The sequence below is a fragment of the Argiope bruennichi genome, chromosome 3, assembly GCF_947563725.1.
Source record: "Argiope bruennichi chromosome 3, qqArgBrue1.1, whole genome shotgun sequence".
Taxonomy (NCBI): Eukaryota; Metazoa; Arthropoda; class Arachnida; order Araneae; family Araneidae; genus Argiope; species Argiope bruennichi.
In genome coordinates this window covers 144729176-144745636 of record NC_079153.1, presented here as the reverse complement: position 1 = coordinate 144745636, position 16461 = coordinate 144729176, and the positions used below count along the sequence as shown (strand labels likewise).

The following is a 16461-nucleotide window of genomic DNA, read 5'->3' as shown; positions in this document are numbered from 1 at the left end:
GGAAATGATTATTAAATATATTTAAATTTTCATTTAATAAATTCGTTACTAATCAGAGTTTGAAATAAATATTCAACATTCAAAAGAACTTCAGATGTAATACATAAAGTAATATCCAGAGTAGTTTAGAAGCTAAAGCAGAACCTTAAAAATTGTGATTTAAATAATTTAGTTGTGAATTAAAATTTATTTGTAATTTATCAAATATCATAATGTTATAAGGTGTATTTTTTGATAATTTTTCTTAAAGTACTCTTTTGAAAAAAGTAACTATCATAAAAATTATAGAAACAGTTTGTAAAGCTTTTTGCTATTCATGAATAAAAAATTCTTGAGAGTATTTGGTTCATACAAAATTAAACTAAATGTAAATAAATGTTAAATAAAAATATGTGAATAAAAACAATAAATAAAAGAATGTAAATATTTGTATCCAAAATATGCAAACAAGAAAAGTACAGGGTGATCTAGAAATAACAGGAATTGTTTGGAGCCCTGTAACGTGTTATGTACTGGACGAAATATAACAAAATTTGGTCACCATACACATTAAAGTATGCAGTTTCGATTTATCAAGGAAAAAAATTAGTACCAAAAAACGTTGATTGGAGAAATCTTGGCGCTGCAATCGAAAACTTTATTATATAATTTGCTCATATTGGTACTTTGTCACATGACATCAAAGGTAAAATTAAGGATTGTGGGAATTTATGTCATTTTGCAAGAATTCGCCCGTCGATTGCGTTGTCACTACGTGAATGCGCCTTATTAGTCAAGCTGTTTTATCTGCGAGATGAAAAGACCAGTGCTGCTCTTCATGAATACTGGCGGTTAAAATAGTTATGTAGAGGACCGATGACCGTAACTAACTTGCAAACAATGGTTGAAAGATTCGAAACAACAGGAATTCTTGGTGTGCAACCAGTCCGAAAACATAAAGGTATCATGCAGGAACAAGTTGAAGAAGTTGCAATTGCCATTATGGATCAGGCGGAAGCTAATAAGCATGGTACCAGCAGTGTACATTCAATACCACGAAAAACAGATATTCCGTTCTAGATGGTGCAAAAAATATTGCATCAGATCCTGAAATTTTATCTGTATAAGATAATACCCATTAACTGATAACACTGATCTGAATCTTGGCAATTTCTGGTTGTGAGACTGTTCTGGTTCACTTAAAAGGCATTGTGTATCAAGGACATGTTCCTGACATTCCTACTTTAAAAGATCAAATAATGTTACATGTCAGACGGATAAATGTCGATACGCTGCGAGCGAAACACACACACACACACACACACACACACACACACACACACACTATTTTCTTAATTCTTTGCTTGCCTATTGCCTATTAGATTATCAGTGTGTGTGTGTGTGTGTGTGTTCTAGGTACTTTTCATGCCATCATAAAATTTCTTTTTCTAAACTCCAGTATTCAAATACAATATTTGAAATTATTTGTTGGTGGATGGAGTAGAAGGGAAACTACTTTAATTGAATTGTTGAATAATATACCATGTACTTTTTAATGTGAGAGTATTATTTTAGATCATCATTTTCATTGAATTCATTTGGTGGATAAATTATGATGTAAAAATGGAAAAATAATAAATCGTAAAGCAATGGTGGAATGAGGGTTAATATGCAGGAATGTCTAATCATATGCCGTTGTTCATGTTATTGCTTTTAAAATACTCATATCTTTTCAGTTTTATTATTAAAAATAGAGCTATGATAGATTCACTGGAGATATTATGCAATTCTTAATTGAATAATGAAAAATGCCTTCTGATATAGTAATTTTATAGAGGTTAAAACAGCTGGTGAATTGAAGAAATAACTATTAATTAGAAAAAGACATGGTTTTGAAGATTCTTAATAGTATTTAAGTACAACAACATTGAATTAATTATAAAGTGAATTATAATAATATCTTTCATGTAGTTGTGGCCTCGCTGAACTTTTTTCTTTTCCGGATGAATTGAAGTAATCTGCTTGAAATATAAAATTATTAATACCTTGCTTATGAACTATTACAAAATAATAATTATTAAACATATATTACAATTTTTTTAAACATAAGTGTGTATTCTAACAAATATTTGAAATGATGGAATGTTACATTTTGGGATTTGTTTTTCTCTATTGCTTATGTATTTCTAATGTAAAACAATTTGTTTTAAATATTTTTTTTGTTTATATGTGTGTGTTTATATGATGAATTGTTTTCTTTTAGAATGGGCCATGGTCTGAGCCTTTTGAAGTGACAAGTGGTGCTGGAGTTCCCGATTCTCCAACTATAAGCCAGGTTATACCTCGTTCTCCACATAGTGTATTCATTGTATGGGAGGAACCTTTTCACAATGGCGCCATTATTTCTGAATATCGTTTGGAGTTCAGGTGTAATGAAAAGGATTTTGAAGTGGTAAGAATTCATTTGTTTTTATTTATTTATAAAATTTAGAAATGTATCAAGCATTTTGTTTGTTTAAAGCAATTTTTTTCTTGTTCCCTCTAATGTTTTTTCCAATGAGTGCATATCTCCTTTATTACATGCAATATGCTTTTTAGGTATATTCAGGACCACTGTGTTCTACAGAAGTGAAATCATTGATTCCTGCCACTGTTTACCACTTCCAAGTACAGGTATGTATATTATTATTATTATTTTATTTTAAGTTATTTTTAATGTGCTTTAAGCATTATAATTTTTTTAAAAAAATGGTACAGTCAGTGTGTAGTAAGTGATGTAAAGATTTTTTTTTTATTATTATTTCAAGTGATATAAAGCTTAGTTCATCATTTGGGAAGGATAATGCAAAAAGAAAGGGAAAAAAAATCTGGTGTTGAGAGCTAATTTTATTTTTAAACTTTTCTCAATGATTTATTTTTGCAAACAAAACATCAATATAAAATAAATAATATTGAATGCTTTGTCTTTTTGTATTGTCTGCTTTGAATGATTTTGGTATTTGTAGCATGCATTACTTAATAAACACATAATCTAGTAGTGATAATCTAAAATAGAAGGGAAGGCATCAGGGTAAGGTTAAAATAAAATATTTCTTAAAGCTTATTTAATATTAAGCTAATATTCACAACTATTTAGCTAATATTCACAATATCTAATTATAAAAATATGCATAAAATGTTTTATAAATGAGCTGTTTATTTTGGAATCTTTTTTTAATAGCAAGATGGAAAAATTAATTGTGATTACTGCCAAATATCTTTTTCATAAGCATTTTTTTTTTTTTTTTTTTTTGCTTTAATGTTTGGAATCAAACTGATATTTTTATATAAAAAGGAGGTCTTAAAGCAGGAAATGCAACATTTTCTATTAAATTTATATATTGAGATGAAAAAGAGTGGAATTATTATAATTCTTTTTTTTTTTTTTTTTTTTGTAATTGAAATTTTTGAAAGTAGAATGGTGTAAAACTCTTGCATAAAATTTTAAAAATTCTTACAAGTTTATGCGTTATTATTGAAATATTTTATTGGAAACTACTTCAAATTAATTCATGAAATATTTCAAATTTTTTTTTCAACAAAAAACATTTTTGTTGGAAAACTTGAAAAACTTTTGTTTTGGCAAAAAACTGTTTTTTTTTTTTTTTTTTTTTTACTCTTAAATTGTAAAATAGCTTTTCAAGAAAGGTTTATTTCTGAAGCAGAAATATTAAAATATCTTTTGTTCTGGGAATTTATTCCTTTTTGCGTCTGTTAAGTTTTTTTCCTCTTCTTTTCTTTTCATTACAGTTATCTGTATTTCATTTAAGCCCTTTTTAATATATATATATATATAATCTCTTAAAAGTAATTAAATTTGATTTTCACCTCTAAATCATAACTTCAAAAGTTGCATTATGATGTTCCAGGAAGAGATGAGTTCCGATGAAGTGGTGCAGAATCTTCCTTATATAGCAGTATTCTGTAATTTGTAATGCCATTATTTTACCAGCCTAATTAAAAATGTTAAATGTCTTTGATCTATCTTATTTCATTTATCTGTTTTCTAGGCCTTGAATTCTGCTGGAGCTGGTCCTTTCAGTGAATGTGTGTCCTGTCAAACTCCACCCTCATCTCCAGGAGTTGTATCCACTGCTAACATCAAGACCATTGTTGGGGCATCCACTATTGCTCTGTCATGGAAGGAGCCAAATAACCATGGTTCTGCTATTCTTAGCTACAATATTGAAATCGGAGAAACCGTGCACACAACAGATGGCGACAATCCAGAAATCTGTATTGAAGGTTTAGTCCCAGAGACAACATATAAGTACGTTTTTATTGTTGTAAAGAATTGTCTATTGCTAAATGTTTCTTTTTCTCTTTTACATTATAATAGAGTTCGGAATTCACAAAATTAGTTTAAATTTTATTGTATGTAAGAGCTGCAGGTGTGTTAACTATTATGTAGTTGGGGCTGGTGCACATTAAATAAATTGTCATACATTAAATTCTTTACTTTTGTGTGACTTGGAAGTTTGGAAAATAGAATTCCGATCATTCTTTTGAAAGTCTAACCCAAAATGAAATACTTATCTGAAGTTACCAAATTTGTTGTGCCTGAAATTCTCTGGTTTGAAATTTTAATTGTTTGGGCTTTTTAATTAAGTCTTTTAAGATGGACTTTTCCTTTATGCTTAACCATCAAAGCAAACTCAAAAATTAAAAAAAAAAGTTTTAAACACAGTTTTAATAATATATTTAGCAACAGTAATTTCTATTTTAATTATGTATTATTTTTAATTTTCAATTCTAAATGCTTATCAAACTCTCTCCAAATTGCATCATTGGTTTGAATTAAAGCTTATTTATTGATTAACTGATAGTTAATATCCAGAAATATTAAAATAGGCAAGTGTACATTTAATAAACTTTTTCTCTCATAAAAAATGTATAGAATCTTGGATATATATATATATATATATATTTGTGTGTGTTTGTAAACATAATTTTGCAGGTGCATAGGCGGAAATAAGAAACTTTTGGAATTAATTTCAATTTAATTTACATGGGAGGCATTATTATGTTCAGGGAAGAAGTCATAAAATATTGTGTCGGCTTACATTGTGACACAAAAGCAAAAGAGAGAGAAATTTGTTCCTTCAGTGATTTTATTATAAGATATTAATAAGAATTTTTTTTGCTGCATGTCAACTTAGAAGAGAAAAACTTTGATATTTTTTAAAAAGATGCGTAAGTGTTAAGGATTTTCATTCCTTCACCATGGAAATCAATGGAGTCAGTAATTTTGTTTTGGCCATTTTAGAAATAATTAAATAAAAAATGGATCAGGAAATAAGAGAACATTTTTGAAAGAAGTTAACATGGGCTAATTTAAGATAAGAATTAGGATTAATTAGGTTTTAAATTGAATTAAGATATAATATTACACACACACACACACACACACACACACACACACACACACACACACATTGGACTTTGTCTGTCATCTCAAAACAATTAATCAGAATTTTTCTGTAAGTCTAGATTTTTATTTATTTCTGAAAAAAAAAATGTCAGATAAATATGCAAATTGCTTTAAGCATTCATTTTCATATAGCATTTAGAATTTGATGGAGCAGTCTTCAAAAGCATTTGAACATCATGTCTGAATTTAAATAAGCTTGAGAACAAATTTTTTATGAAAAACCACTTCAATTCTTCATGTAAAGATAATGTAGCATGCAAGCTGCCCATGTCTTTACTTAAAGGTTCAGACTATCCAAAGCTAATTGAATTATCCTTAATAAAATTCTATTTTGATCAAATCCTTGAGGATTTTTTTAGTGAATTTTGCAGAGATTAGGCTGTTTATCTTTTTGAATACAACATTGGTTCCAAGCCATATTGGTTTCTACCTTGATAATCTTTAACACCATTGCCAAGCATATTTTTCATCGTCCATCCAAACACCATTGTTCTGACTTTTTTGTTTTTACAGAAATAACTTTAAAATATGTTCTCATCAATATAAATTTTTAGTGAGAGAATAATCCAATATATTTTCTTCAAATTTATTATCATTCAAATATCTTTCAATAACAAGAAAAAATGTTGATTTAAAAGTACCTTTTCACTTACCTGTGTTGAAAAGAAGAAACCCTTTTTTTTTATTTTTTCAGTTACCATAGATTCAATTTACTATACATGTCTTTAATTCTCCAAGGAGCTGTGTCATTTGGCAAAGACATATTTTAAATTTCTTGTATATTTTTTTTCTAGCCTGCATTGAATTACGTCCTTACCATTGTTTAACTGATCACATTTTCATCAATTATATAATTTTTTTTTCCACTTTCAACATAAATGATAACTTATTCTTATGATGTTGTAGTTCATTTGGTTTTTGAACTTCAATCAAGAAGTTACATTAAGATCACTCAATAATTATAAGCATAAGTTGGATATTTTGTCTCTAAATAGTGCTTTAATAAAGATGATTTCATACCATTTGGTCAAACAACACATAATTATGACAGTTTTTTTCTCCTGTGACGGAAAATCCATATTTTAAATATTTCCTAAAATGCGTCCTTTTATTCAGAGGTATATTTATCAATTTAATTTTAGTTCTTACCTGAACAGATTATTTCAAAATTATATCTGTTGATACTGAATCATTAACTTGAATTTCAATTTTAGTTTGCTACTTTCTTAACATTATGCTACCCAGTAACATTGCATTTGTATCTTGCAAAAACTATCTGATCTAATAATAATGAAAATTATCTTATTCATTAAGATCAGTGACAAAAAAAAAAAAAAAAAAAAAAAGAAAGAAAGAAAGAAAGAAAAAGAATCCTAATTAGACATGTGGAAGGTGTGCTAAGAGTTTCAATTTTCAATTTCTTGTTCATTTTTGAAAATCAAGTCATGTCAAAATCACTTAAGCCCTTCACAGAGCGAGAGAGAGAGAGAGATTTGATTCATGAATTCTCATTCTCATTGTTCACTTTTCATCCTATCAAACAATGCTGCTAGCTTTTTATTTAATTTTAAATAGGAATTTCAAAATGAAGTGCTCTTATGGGATTTTTTTTTCTCCTTGCTCTTCTCATTTATCAATTATAAATGAGAAGAGCAGCAATAACTATAAATATAGAAGACAGTGGTGCCTAGTGAAGCTTTTGAGAAAACTTGTAGAATTGTTGCAGTATCTTTAATACTGCAAATACCATTCTAACTATAATCTGTCAAATTTGCCAAAAAAAAAAACCCCTGCTCATTTTGCCAGCTTTTGAATGAGTCTACAATAAACCATATCAATGTTCTAGTTCAGGAAAAATTTAATCTTATATTCACAATACATTGCTGAAATTTGCATGTTTCAAAACAGACTTTAATTGATAAGTTAGCGAATGGAATGCATGCAAATTTGCCTGTATGAATTGGATATAAAAATGTCTGTTAGATTTTTTCTATTGTGTTTATAACTTAATAAATCCACTCTTCTTGTTTGGCTTTAAAATCTTCTTCTTCATATCTAATTAAAACAGCAAACTTCTGTTGGACAGAAAATTAAAATCCGAAGTGACATTGGCCACTCACGAGTGTTCATTTTTCGACAAATGCTGATTTCGGTTATGTTTTGAAAATGAAAGACTAACTCTATCCTAAACCTGAACACTGATATTGTAGACTCATTCAAAAGGTGATGGAACAGACAAGTTTTCTTATTTTGACAGATTGTAGTTAGAATGTTATTTGTGTTATTTAGTATTGAAGATTTTAATTGACAATTCAATTTTCCATTTCACCAAGATTTCGGATTTATAGGTCAACTTTAAATCCAAACATCCAATGAAAATGATTTCATTTTATAAGATTTACTGTAATCTTTCAAAATATGTATTTTTATATGTAGGTATGTCAGAAATAGTTTTCTATTAAGATTTGTTTTTCTCCGTGGATTAGGATTTTTTTAAAGATAATTTAAAAACAGTAAAGAAAAGGAAGGTTGTAGTAGTTTTTTCTGAACCACAAGGACTCTTCTATAAACCTCTTTATTTTAGCAGATTAAATCAAATTTGGTCTCTATTGTATGTCTTTCTCCTTCTGTGCTCAAAATTCAAACCTGCTTTAAACATAAGCAATGGAAAAGAAATTTAGAAAGTGACACTTTCTTATAATTTCTTATACTTATAGTATATAATTAGGCATTAATTATTATATAATGAGATTTTTCTTTTTATTTGATTTACTTATGCATTGTTCTGCTAAGTAGCTACTTACTATTCTTTTATAGTAATAAATTTAAGAATTTTTATTGAAATTTTAGTTGAAATTCTATGATAAAGAAACTAGTTTAATAAAGAAATTTTTAAAAGTATGAAAGTTAATTTGAAAAATGAGATTTTTTTTCTTCTTTCAAGCTGGCTGATTCATGTAAATGCTACAATATTTATTAATTTTTATACTATCCCAGTGCAAGCCATTATTTTGCTTTTCACTTGAAGGGTTCGAATTCAAGCCATCAATAGTGTTGGACCTGGACCTTTCAGCTCCCCAATGAAAATTGTGACTAGAGGACTCCCACCTTTCCCTCCTATTTTAGAATGCTGTGGCTTTTCTTATAATAGTCTGCGATTGAAATGGGGTGATGGAAAAAATCTTGACATGAAAACTTATACATTGGAAATGGAAAGCCTTCAATCTAAAAAGTTAGTAAAATAAATTTTTAAATATAAAAAATTAACTGTATAGAATGTTGTTAATAAAAAAATGTTTATGAATCATTTTGTGCTTTTATTGTTATTTAGCATTTACTAGTGCTTTTATTTTGAAATTAACTGTTGTATTTTGTGCAGTACATTAATCTTGTACATTGGGATGAGCATCTGAAGAAGACACTGGGCAGAATTTTTTTAACTTAAAAGAAAAGAAACATCCTACGGCTTCGCTAGTAGCAGGAGCAGGATCCTAGTAGCTTCGCTAGCATATTGAACATAAGGACTGTGTAGATTAGAGGAACAGAACATAATCAAAAGAAAAGAAAGAAAGAACGAAGGAAGAAGCAGTCATACTGTTCTCCATACAAAATCTCAAGCAAGCATCCTTTTCCCAGCTTCATCAACTCATAAAAAAAAAAAAAATTCCACTCACCCTCTATCCATTCTTCAGGTTCAGAATATTTCCTGCCATCCCATTCACAAGACAACCTTTCTTGAACAATTAATGACATAATGAATTATCAAGGGAACCGTCAGATTGGAAAAAGAATTATGAAAAGTGTAAGGAATTCCATTGCAGAAGATTTTTAATAATTCAGACGATTTCAAAAACGCATACCAACAGTTAAGCAATGCAAAAGAATAAATATTTTCTGTTCATATTCCCATTAAAAATAACATTAGAATGTCTTATTAGCAAAAAAATAATCTTTTATTTATAATACAAAATTGCATTAAAATCTTTGATTGATATTTTTTATTATTTTTAATTTAACATTTTTCATAAAATAGTTGTAGTTCATGTACAACTCAACCACTGTAAAAAGTAGTAAACAAAACAGCATTAGAGTTGCTATAGAATCATTTCATTGGGTTACTATACTGGCGACAAACTCGGGGACACACTAAAGTACAATTCAACATTATTTTCCTGATATATCTCCTCATTCTAAAATCGCTAAAGACATTCTGATAATGCTTTTGAATATGTTTCATAAATTGTATTTTTTCAGGTTTGTGCCTGTGTACCAAGGTCCCGGTCATACCTTTAAAGTAACTAAACTTCAAGAACTTACTGCTTACAGTTTTAGAATTTATGCATCCAATGAAGAAGGTGATGGACCTTTCTCAGAGGTTTATACTTTCACAACGCAACGAGCTCTTCCTCCGGCTCTTAAAGGTAGTTATTTTATTCCTCTAACCTGCACTTATGGTTTTGAAAATGTCAGTGGCTGGGATATGTCATGGGATAATCAATTAATATTTTTGTAATTTTAGAAATTTTTTTATTGCTATTTTATATTTTATGTGTTATGGATTTGGATTCAAATTCTAACAAAAAAAATGTATTATATCTGGGTACTTCTTATTTATAATATTGTTTTATGGGTCACTGATCTGTTAGTTTTTACTAATGAAGAATATACATTTATAAGGAAAGCTCAACCATTTTTTGCATTTATTTGATATTATCTGGTATCTGTAATAAAAATCATGTGCTATTTAGTACCCATAATTTTTTTAATACATGTAATAAAAAGACTTAAATAAAAAAATGCAATATATTTTTAGAAATTTCATTTAATTAATTAATTTTAAATTGAAAATTAATTTTAATTGAAACATTTATATACAGATTTCATATGCAAATGGATGGAAAAAAATTGAAATTAACCAAATTTTGGGCTTTAAAAAAGATTGTAAATCATTTTTAAAGTCAAATAATTTTCAAGCAAAAATACTTTTAAAAAAATATTTACACACATAAACTTTTCTTTGCTTTAAAAAAAAAAAATTATTTTTTTCTATCCCATATAGTTTTTGCTGTTATTTTATTCTACTCGCAGCCTTCATGGGCTAACTGTTTATCGCATATGAAAATAAAAATTTAAATATATATGATTTAAAAAATTCTAAATTCTTACTGTTGTTTTGTTTTTGTGCCTTTTCATTTTATCTGTATATAATTCAAGACATTTATGATAAATATGTAAAATCAAGCATTTATTGTGTTTTTTTTTTTTAAGCTCCCAAAGTGTCAAAAATCACTCAGACTTCTTGTTATGTTGAGTGGCTTCCTGCAAAAGCAATAGGTGATGACATGCTGTCATATAAACTTCAACTTGGCACAAAAGATTCTGATTTTCATGTGGTAAGTATTTATTTAATTAAAAAAAGAAATTCTACTGTTGCTAAAAATTGGTGGAAAAAACTGTTTTAGCTCAAATGAATTTAAAGATGTAAAAGAATTTAATTGCTGGAACCTTGAACTTGTTTTTAAAGTATCAAAGGTATGTTTTTGTTCAATTTAACAAGTGAACAATTGAATGAATTAATATTAATATGTTGTTTCAATTTGGCATATGAACAAAATGCTATTGAGTGTGTTTGCTGCAGAAGTGTGTAATTTATCTTCAAGGAAATTTATTGTTGTAAATTTATTTGCATTATATCTTGTAAAATGATTTTTGAATTGCCAATCTTTATTTGTAATGAAAGAAAATTTTAGAATTTCTTAAAAATAACTTCAAATATATTATTTAGATATGAATATACCTTCTTTAGAAGTTTTGGAGCTTTATTCAGCATTTATTGTCTTGCATTGAATTTCTGTTTTATTTAAAGTGAATATATTTAGGACCTTATCTTAAATAAAAATGTATTTTCAAATTTGATTCATTTTCTAGGATTATTATTTTTACATACACATATTTTCTCTCCCCCCCCCCCTTTCAAATAAATATCTGACTCACTTATGAAAAATATGGTACTGGGGTTTGAATTTATTTAGGTTAAGTAATAATTCATAAGTATCTTTCATATGTATTTATCTTAATTTTCAAGTTGTTTAATATAGATTATCATAAAAATGTCTCAATTTTTTTTCAATAAAATTAATGAAAAATTAAAATTAATCAATCTTCAATAAAATTAATGAACAATATACTTTTAAACTTGGCTTCCTTCCCATGCAATGCAAATCTCAAGGGTAACTTTAGTTCTCTTGACATCGCAATTGAATGCAAATGGTGCTGAAAATGCTTAGCTTTTTCCACTTCACATTCCATTTTAAACTCTGGAAACAGTTTTTTAAACAAAGAAATGAACTGACTTGTAGAGCATTTGTTTCAAATAAGATGGCAAATTTAATTATATTCATTTTATTATACCATCTAGAACTTATTGAAACAAATTTTTAGTTGAGAAAGAGTTTGTTAAATTTATTTATATTGATAATTTGTCTTCATATGCATTTTCTTAAAAAAAAAAATATTAATTTTTCAAATATTCTCAATATGTTATTTAATGGTTTTAAAATTAATATTTCAATGTTTTATTTAAAAAAAAAATAAATTCTTAATTCTGATTTGAACTTACTTACTTCTAATATGTATTTTAATCTTAAAAAGATTCAGTGTTTAAATTCACAATTTGTATTTTAATGTTCATATGATAAAGTATGTACATGTAGTATTCTTTACTATTTATCATGCTGCACTGGAATTGAAATTTTTTCATTGTTCCTGTTATTTAAATAAACAATAAAAATGTTTAAAAAAATTAATAAAATAAAACAAATTTATTCCACAATGGATGATTATTATATAATAAATTTGATAAAATTTTGCATAAAATTTCATTGCATAAAGTCCATATTTAAGAGTTATTGTGTATCTAGATATATATTTGCTTGCAGTTGCTTTTAATTTCGGATCATGTTTATATGCTGCATTTATATTATAAGACCTGCGAAGTGATTAAAGCATTTTTTATTTTTATTTTTGTATAAGTACTTGATTCTTGATTATATATGTATGCACTTATTATAATCCTTTCCCCCTCCCCTTCCTAGCTTTACACTGGAATTCAAACTTTTTTCACCATAAACAATCTTCTGGCTGGTACAGAATATTCTGTACGTGTGGCAGCTGTAAGACATTGTAGTGATGGTGAACTTCCAGGTCCATTCAGTCCCTGTACAACATTTTGCACAACCTCTGTAATAACTGTTGAAACTCAGCCTCCGAAAGTGTACTCTATAGTTAGCAGTTGGAAGAACAGGGAACCCATAACGGACCAACAGTGGGCCGTGATCATTCTATGTGCATTTACTTTCATTGCCATTTGTGTTGCCATGGTCATCCAACAAATACTTTCTTAGCATGATGGACATAAAAGAACAACGCATTCCACAACAGTGTTTCTTTTTCCCGCCCTTTTTCTTCTTCCAATGTATTTTTGAAAAAAATATCCAGAAAAAGGAGGAGGAAGAAATAAAAAAGTAATAATTAATTTAAAAAAATCATATTGTACGTATGTCTGCTGTTAATATGTGTACAAGTTTTGATTTGGTAAAGTGTGACAAAGTTTATTTTCTTGACAAAGATGTGAGCTTGTTATAATGTGGAGTGTGCATTAAAAATAATTTTTTTGTTTCCTTTCTGGGAATTAAAAAATGAAACCTTGCTTGATTAAGACAAATATAATCAAAGAAATATTTTTCTAGGGAGATCGCTCTTTTATATATATTATATATATATATATATAAATATGTATACACATTCCTATTTCAGCTACCTCTCCTATCTCTAATAATGTTTTGAGAAGAGAGGTTGTATTAGTCTCTATGTGCAATGTGTTCTGAAATTTCATCTATGGTGCTGTTCTCATTTGTACAGTGTTGCTTCAGATTTGGGGTGTGCATGTAAGTGGTGCTGGCCTTCTATTGAAAAAAGATCTTTATCACTTAAAATCGCACATTATTTTACCTTGACTTATTTTTCTTTTATTTTATTTGACTATTGCTGTTTTTTCAAGTGTGGCATATTTCCTTCCTTTCTTTCTGTTTGAAAATGTGATAAACGTCACATCAAAACCCAATCAAACTATTTAATCTATATTAATTATTTTTATGCAGTCTTGGATATTTCCAACTGTAAAAAAGTGTATTTTGGGGCATTTTTTTTTTTTTGTATGTGTTTAAATAAAATGTAACCTATGCAAGAACTGGAGGAAAGAAAAAGAAAAAGGTTAATTATTTTTACACGTTTTTTATTTTTCATAGTTTATAAGAGTGTTTAAGGTATGACCTTTTTTTGTTGTTATTATTTTTTTCATTGCTTATTGATATGGGTGTTTACTGATCTACAAAAGTACATACTTCATCTTGATTTATTTCATTAAAATAGAATATTGTTTAAATAATTTTGTACTTAATTCATTATTTTTTATTCACAAGTTGTGTTTTTCATTATAATTTGAGTGCTGTGAATTATTTAAGAATTATATGATTGGGTTATTTATCATATTCAATACTATTTAAGATTAAAGTTCCTATGAAATTCTGAGAAACTTGACAGAAATTTGTGGGGTGAAGATAAATTTCCATTACCAAATGTGAATTAAGTAAACAGTTATTTAGTTGAATGTGGTTATTTGTTAATTTTTTGGGGATGCTTCTCTATTCATAAAATACAGTCTCAATTTTTACTGAGTATACTAATACCATTATATTATTATATATAATTTTAAGTATTGCTACTGAAGCAATATGGAATTCTTGATCACAGGCTTTAATATCATTAAGAGTATATTGAAAAAAATTCATATGTCAAAGTTTATTCATGTTTTAAATATATGTATTCTGATTATTGCCATTTCAATATAGTAAATATTAAAATCTGTGCTCTTTCGTCATTATAAATACTTTAGTGAAATCATTTCTATTTTATTAGAAAGGCCACATAAATTTTATTATCAAATAAGTATTTGTAATTTGTTATTCATAATTGATTAATAGTAATGTTAAAATTATATTAATTTATCTGTTAAACAAATTGCTATTTAAATTTTATGTCTTTTTTCTTCAAATATTTTAGCTTGTGTATGTTGTGTTGGCCAGTTTTTGAAATTATCTCAATTTAACTGTTATTGTTTTGCCCATAAGATCTTAATAGTATGTCATTACTAAGATAAATTTTCCTTTAACTGTGCATTAGTTTAATCTGAGAGAAATATTAAGTGAGATATTGTTTAACTTTTAACATTATGAATTATTTGCTGTGTTGTGAATGTATAATTTCAAATTTACGGGTGAATGACATTAATGTGTCTTGAAATTTTATTATGAATCAGAAATTCTATACTTTTTAAAAATGTAATTTTGTTGTAATTTTCTGGGAAGTACTTTTAAGATCAAATGAATATTCATGTTTTGTTGTAATATATGGTTATGTGCTGGCACGTGTATAATAAATTTTTTTTGTTTATTACATTGTATTTTATTTGCTTATTTATTTTCATAAATTGATTTATAACAAAAAAAGTTTGTACATAATTGATCTAGAAGAATCTTAAATTTTGGATGAAATTTAGTTACCACTGCTATTTTATAATTATATGAAGCAGGTCACTGAGAATTTAAAATAATTGAAATTTAGACTTTTGTTTTTTCTTTTTAGAATCCATTCAACTACTAATAATTGTATTTTACTTCTGTTCTTAAACTTTGCAGTCCCCCCCCCCCCTAATTTTTTTTTAAGTAGGAAATTAATGAATTCTTCCATTTTTTTTTTTAATGAAAGCATTGAATATATTTGGTATGAGAAATAAAGGGATTTTTTAAAATTTATTTCCTGTTTCTTTGTTAAAAGAAATTTCATCAGAGGCTATAAAGAGCCTTGATTTTCACAAAATAGGCATTGAATTTTTTTCTATAACTTGTCATCATCTGTTGCCTGAAAATTTGTTTATCCTTTTGGAGTAATAATTATATTTGGTTATTTGAATTTAATATTTCCTATTAGTTTATAATACTTATTATTTTTACCTAATACTGTTCTGTAAAAAAATTTCGATTCAAAATTGTTTAATTAATTGATATTTGTGGAAAAAATAGTTAAAAATAAGGATTATGTTACTGTGTATTACTGTAAATTTAAAAATTTTGAAATGAAAGCAATTTGAAATACATTTTATACTTTAGAAGAACAATTATACTTTTTTTCCCTTCTAAAACAAATTTTTTTAGGAAAGATATTAACACATGTAAAAAGTAAAATTTTCCATTTCATGATTGCTTAAAACTTTAGCTGTTGCTAAATTAATATAACATTATTGAAAGAGCAAATCAGGTCTTCTATTTATTTTTGAATTTCTTTTTGCTTTATGAAAAGATTTTAAATTGAATTTAAAACACATTAAAATATTGTATAATCTTTCAGTAAATAAAAAAAAAAAAAAGATTCATTCTGTTTTCATGACATCCTCTTATCTCTCTCAGCTGCAGTACAAAATTTCTTACATACTTGGTTATTGTGCAAGTCTTATAAATGCCATCATAAACATAACTTGAAAAAAAAACCAAGTCTTGCAACTCAGTTCTTCTATCGTAAAAAGTTTTGAGATCCATGTAATAATACCAAGTTGGTCAATTTATTCAGTCCCTACTTAAGGGTCCTTCTGTCTTAAGTTTTTACATAATTAGCTAACCTAACAACATCTTATAGTGGCCATATCAATATTGAAAATCTTTTATGGTTTAAATAAATAGATTGACTTGGCCATCTCATGAAAACACAATGTATCTTTACATTAAATTAGATTACATTAACATATTATATTAAATTGGATTGTTTAGTGCAATTGCCTAGTCAATCTATTTATTTAAACCATAAAAGATTTTTAATATTGATATGGTCACTATAAAATGTTGTTAGGTTAGCTAATTACATAATAACTTAAGACAGAAGGACCCTTAATTAGGGACTGA

General features: G+C 27.1%; 1 protein-coding gene across 3 annotated transcripts in view; it reads left to right on the top strand.

The window, feature by feature from the left end:
- The window catches only part of LOC129962759 (fibronectin type-III domain-containing protein 3A-like), a 62500-nt gene extending 47568 nt beyond the window's left edge, over window positions 1–14932 (top strand). For all 3 annotated transcript variants that reach the window (XM_056076752.1, XM_056076753.1, XM_056076754.1), the window contains 7 exons: window positions 2243–2431; window positions 2578–2652; window positions 4029–4288; window positions 8478–8681; window positions 9704–9870; window positions 10718–10842; window positions 12544–14932. In XM_056076752.1, the coding sequence (XP_055932727.1) occupies window positions 2243–2431; window positions 2578–2652; window positions 4029–4288; window positions 8478–8681; window positions 9704–9870; window positions 10718–10842; window positions 12544–12852 (1329 nt within the window). In that variant the 3' untranslated portion in view covers window positions 12853–14932. The remainder of the gene's footprint in view (window positions 1–2242; window positions 2432–2577; window positions 2653–4028; window positions 4289–8477; window positions 8682–9703; window positions 9871–10717; window positions 10843–12543) is intronic.
- Window positions 14933–16461: the final 1529 nt, after the last annotated feature.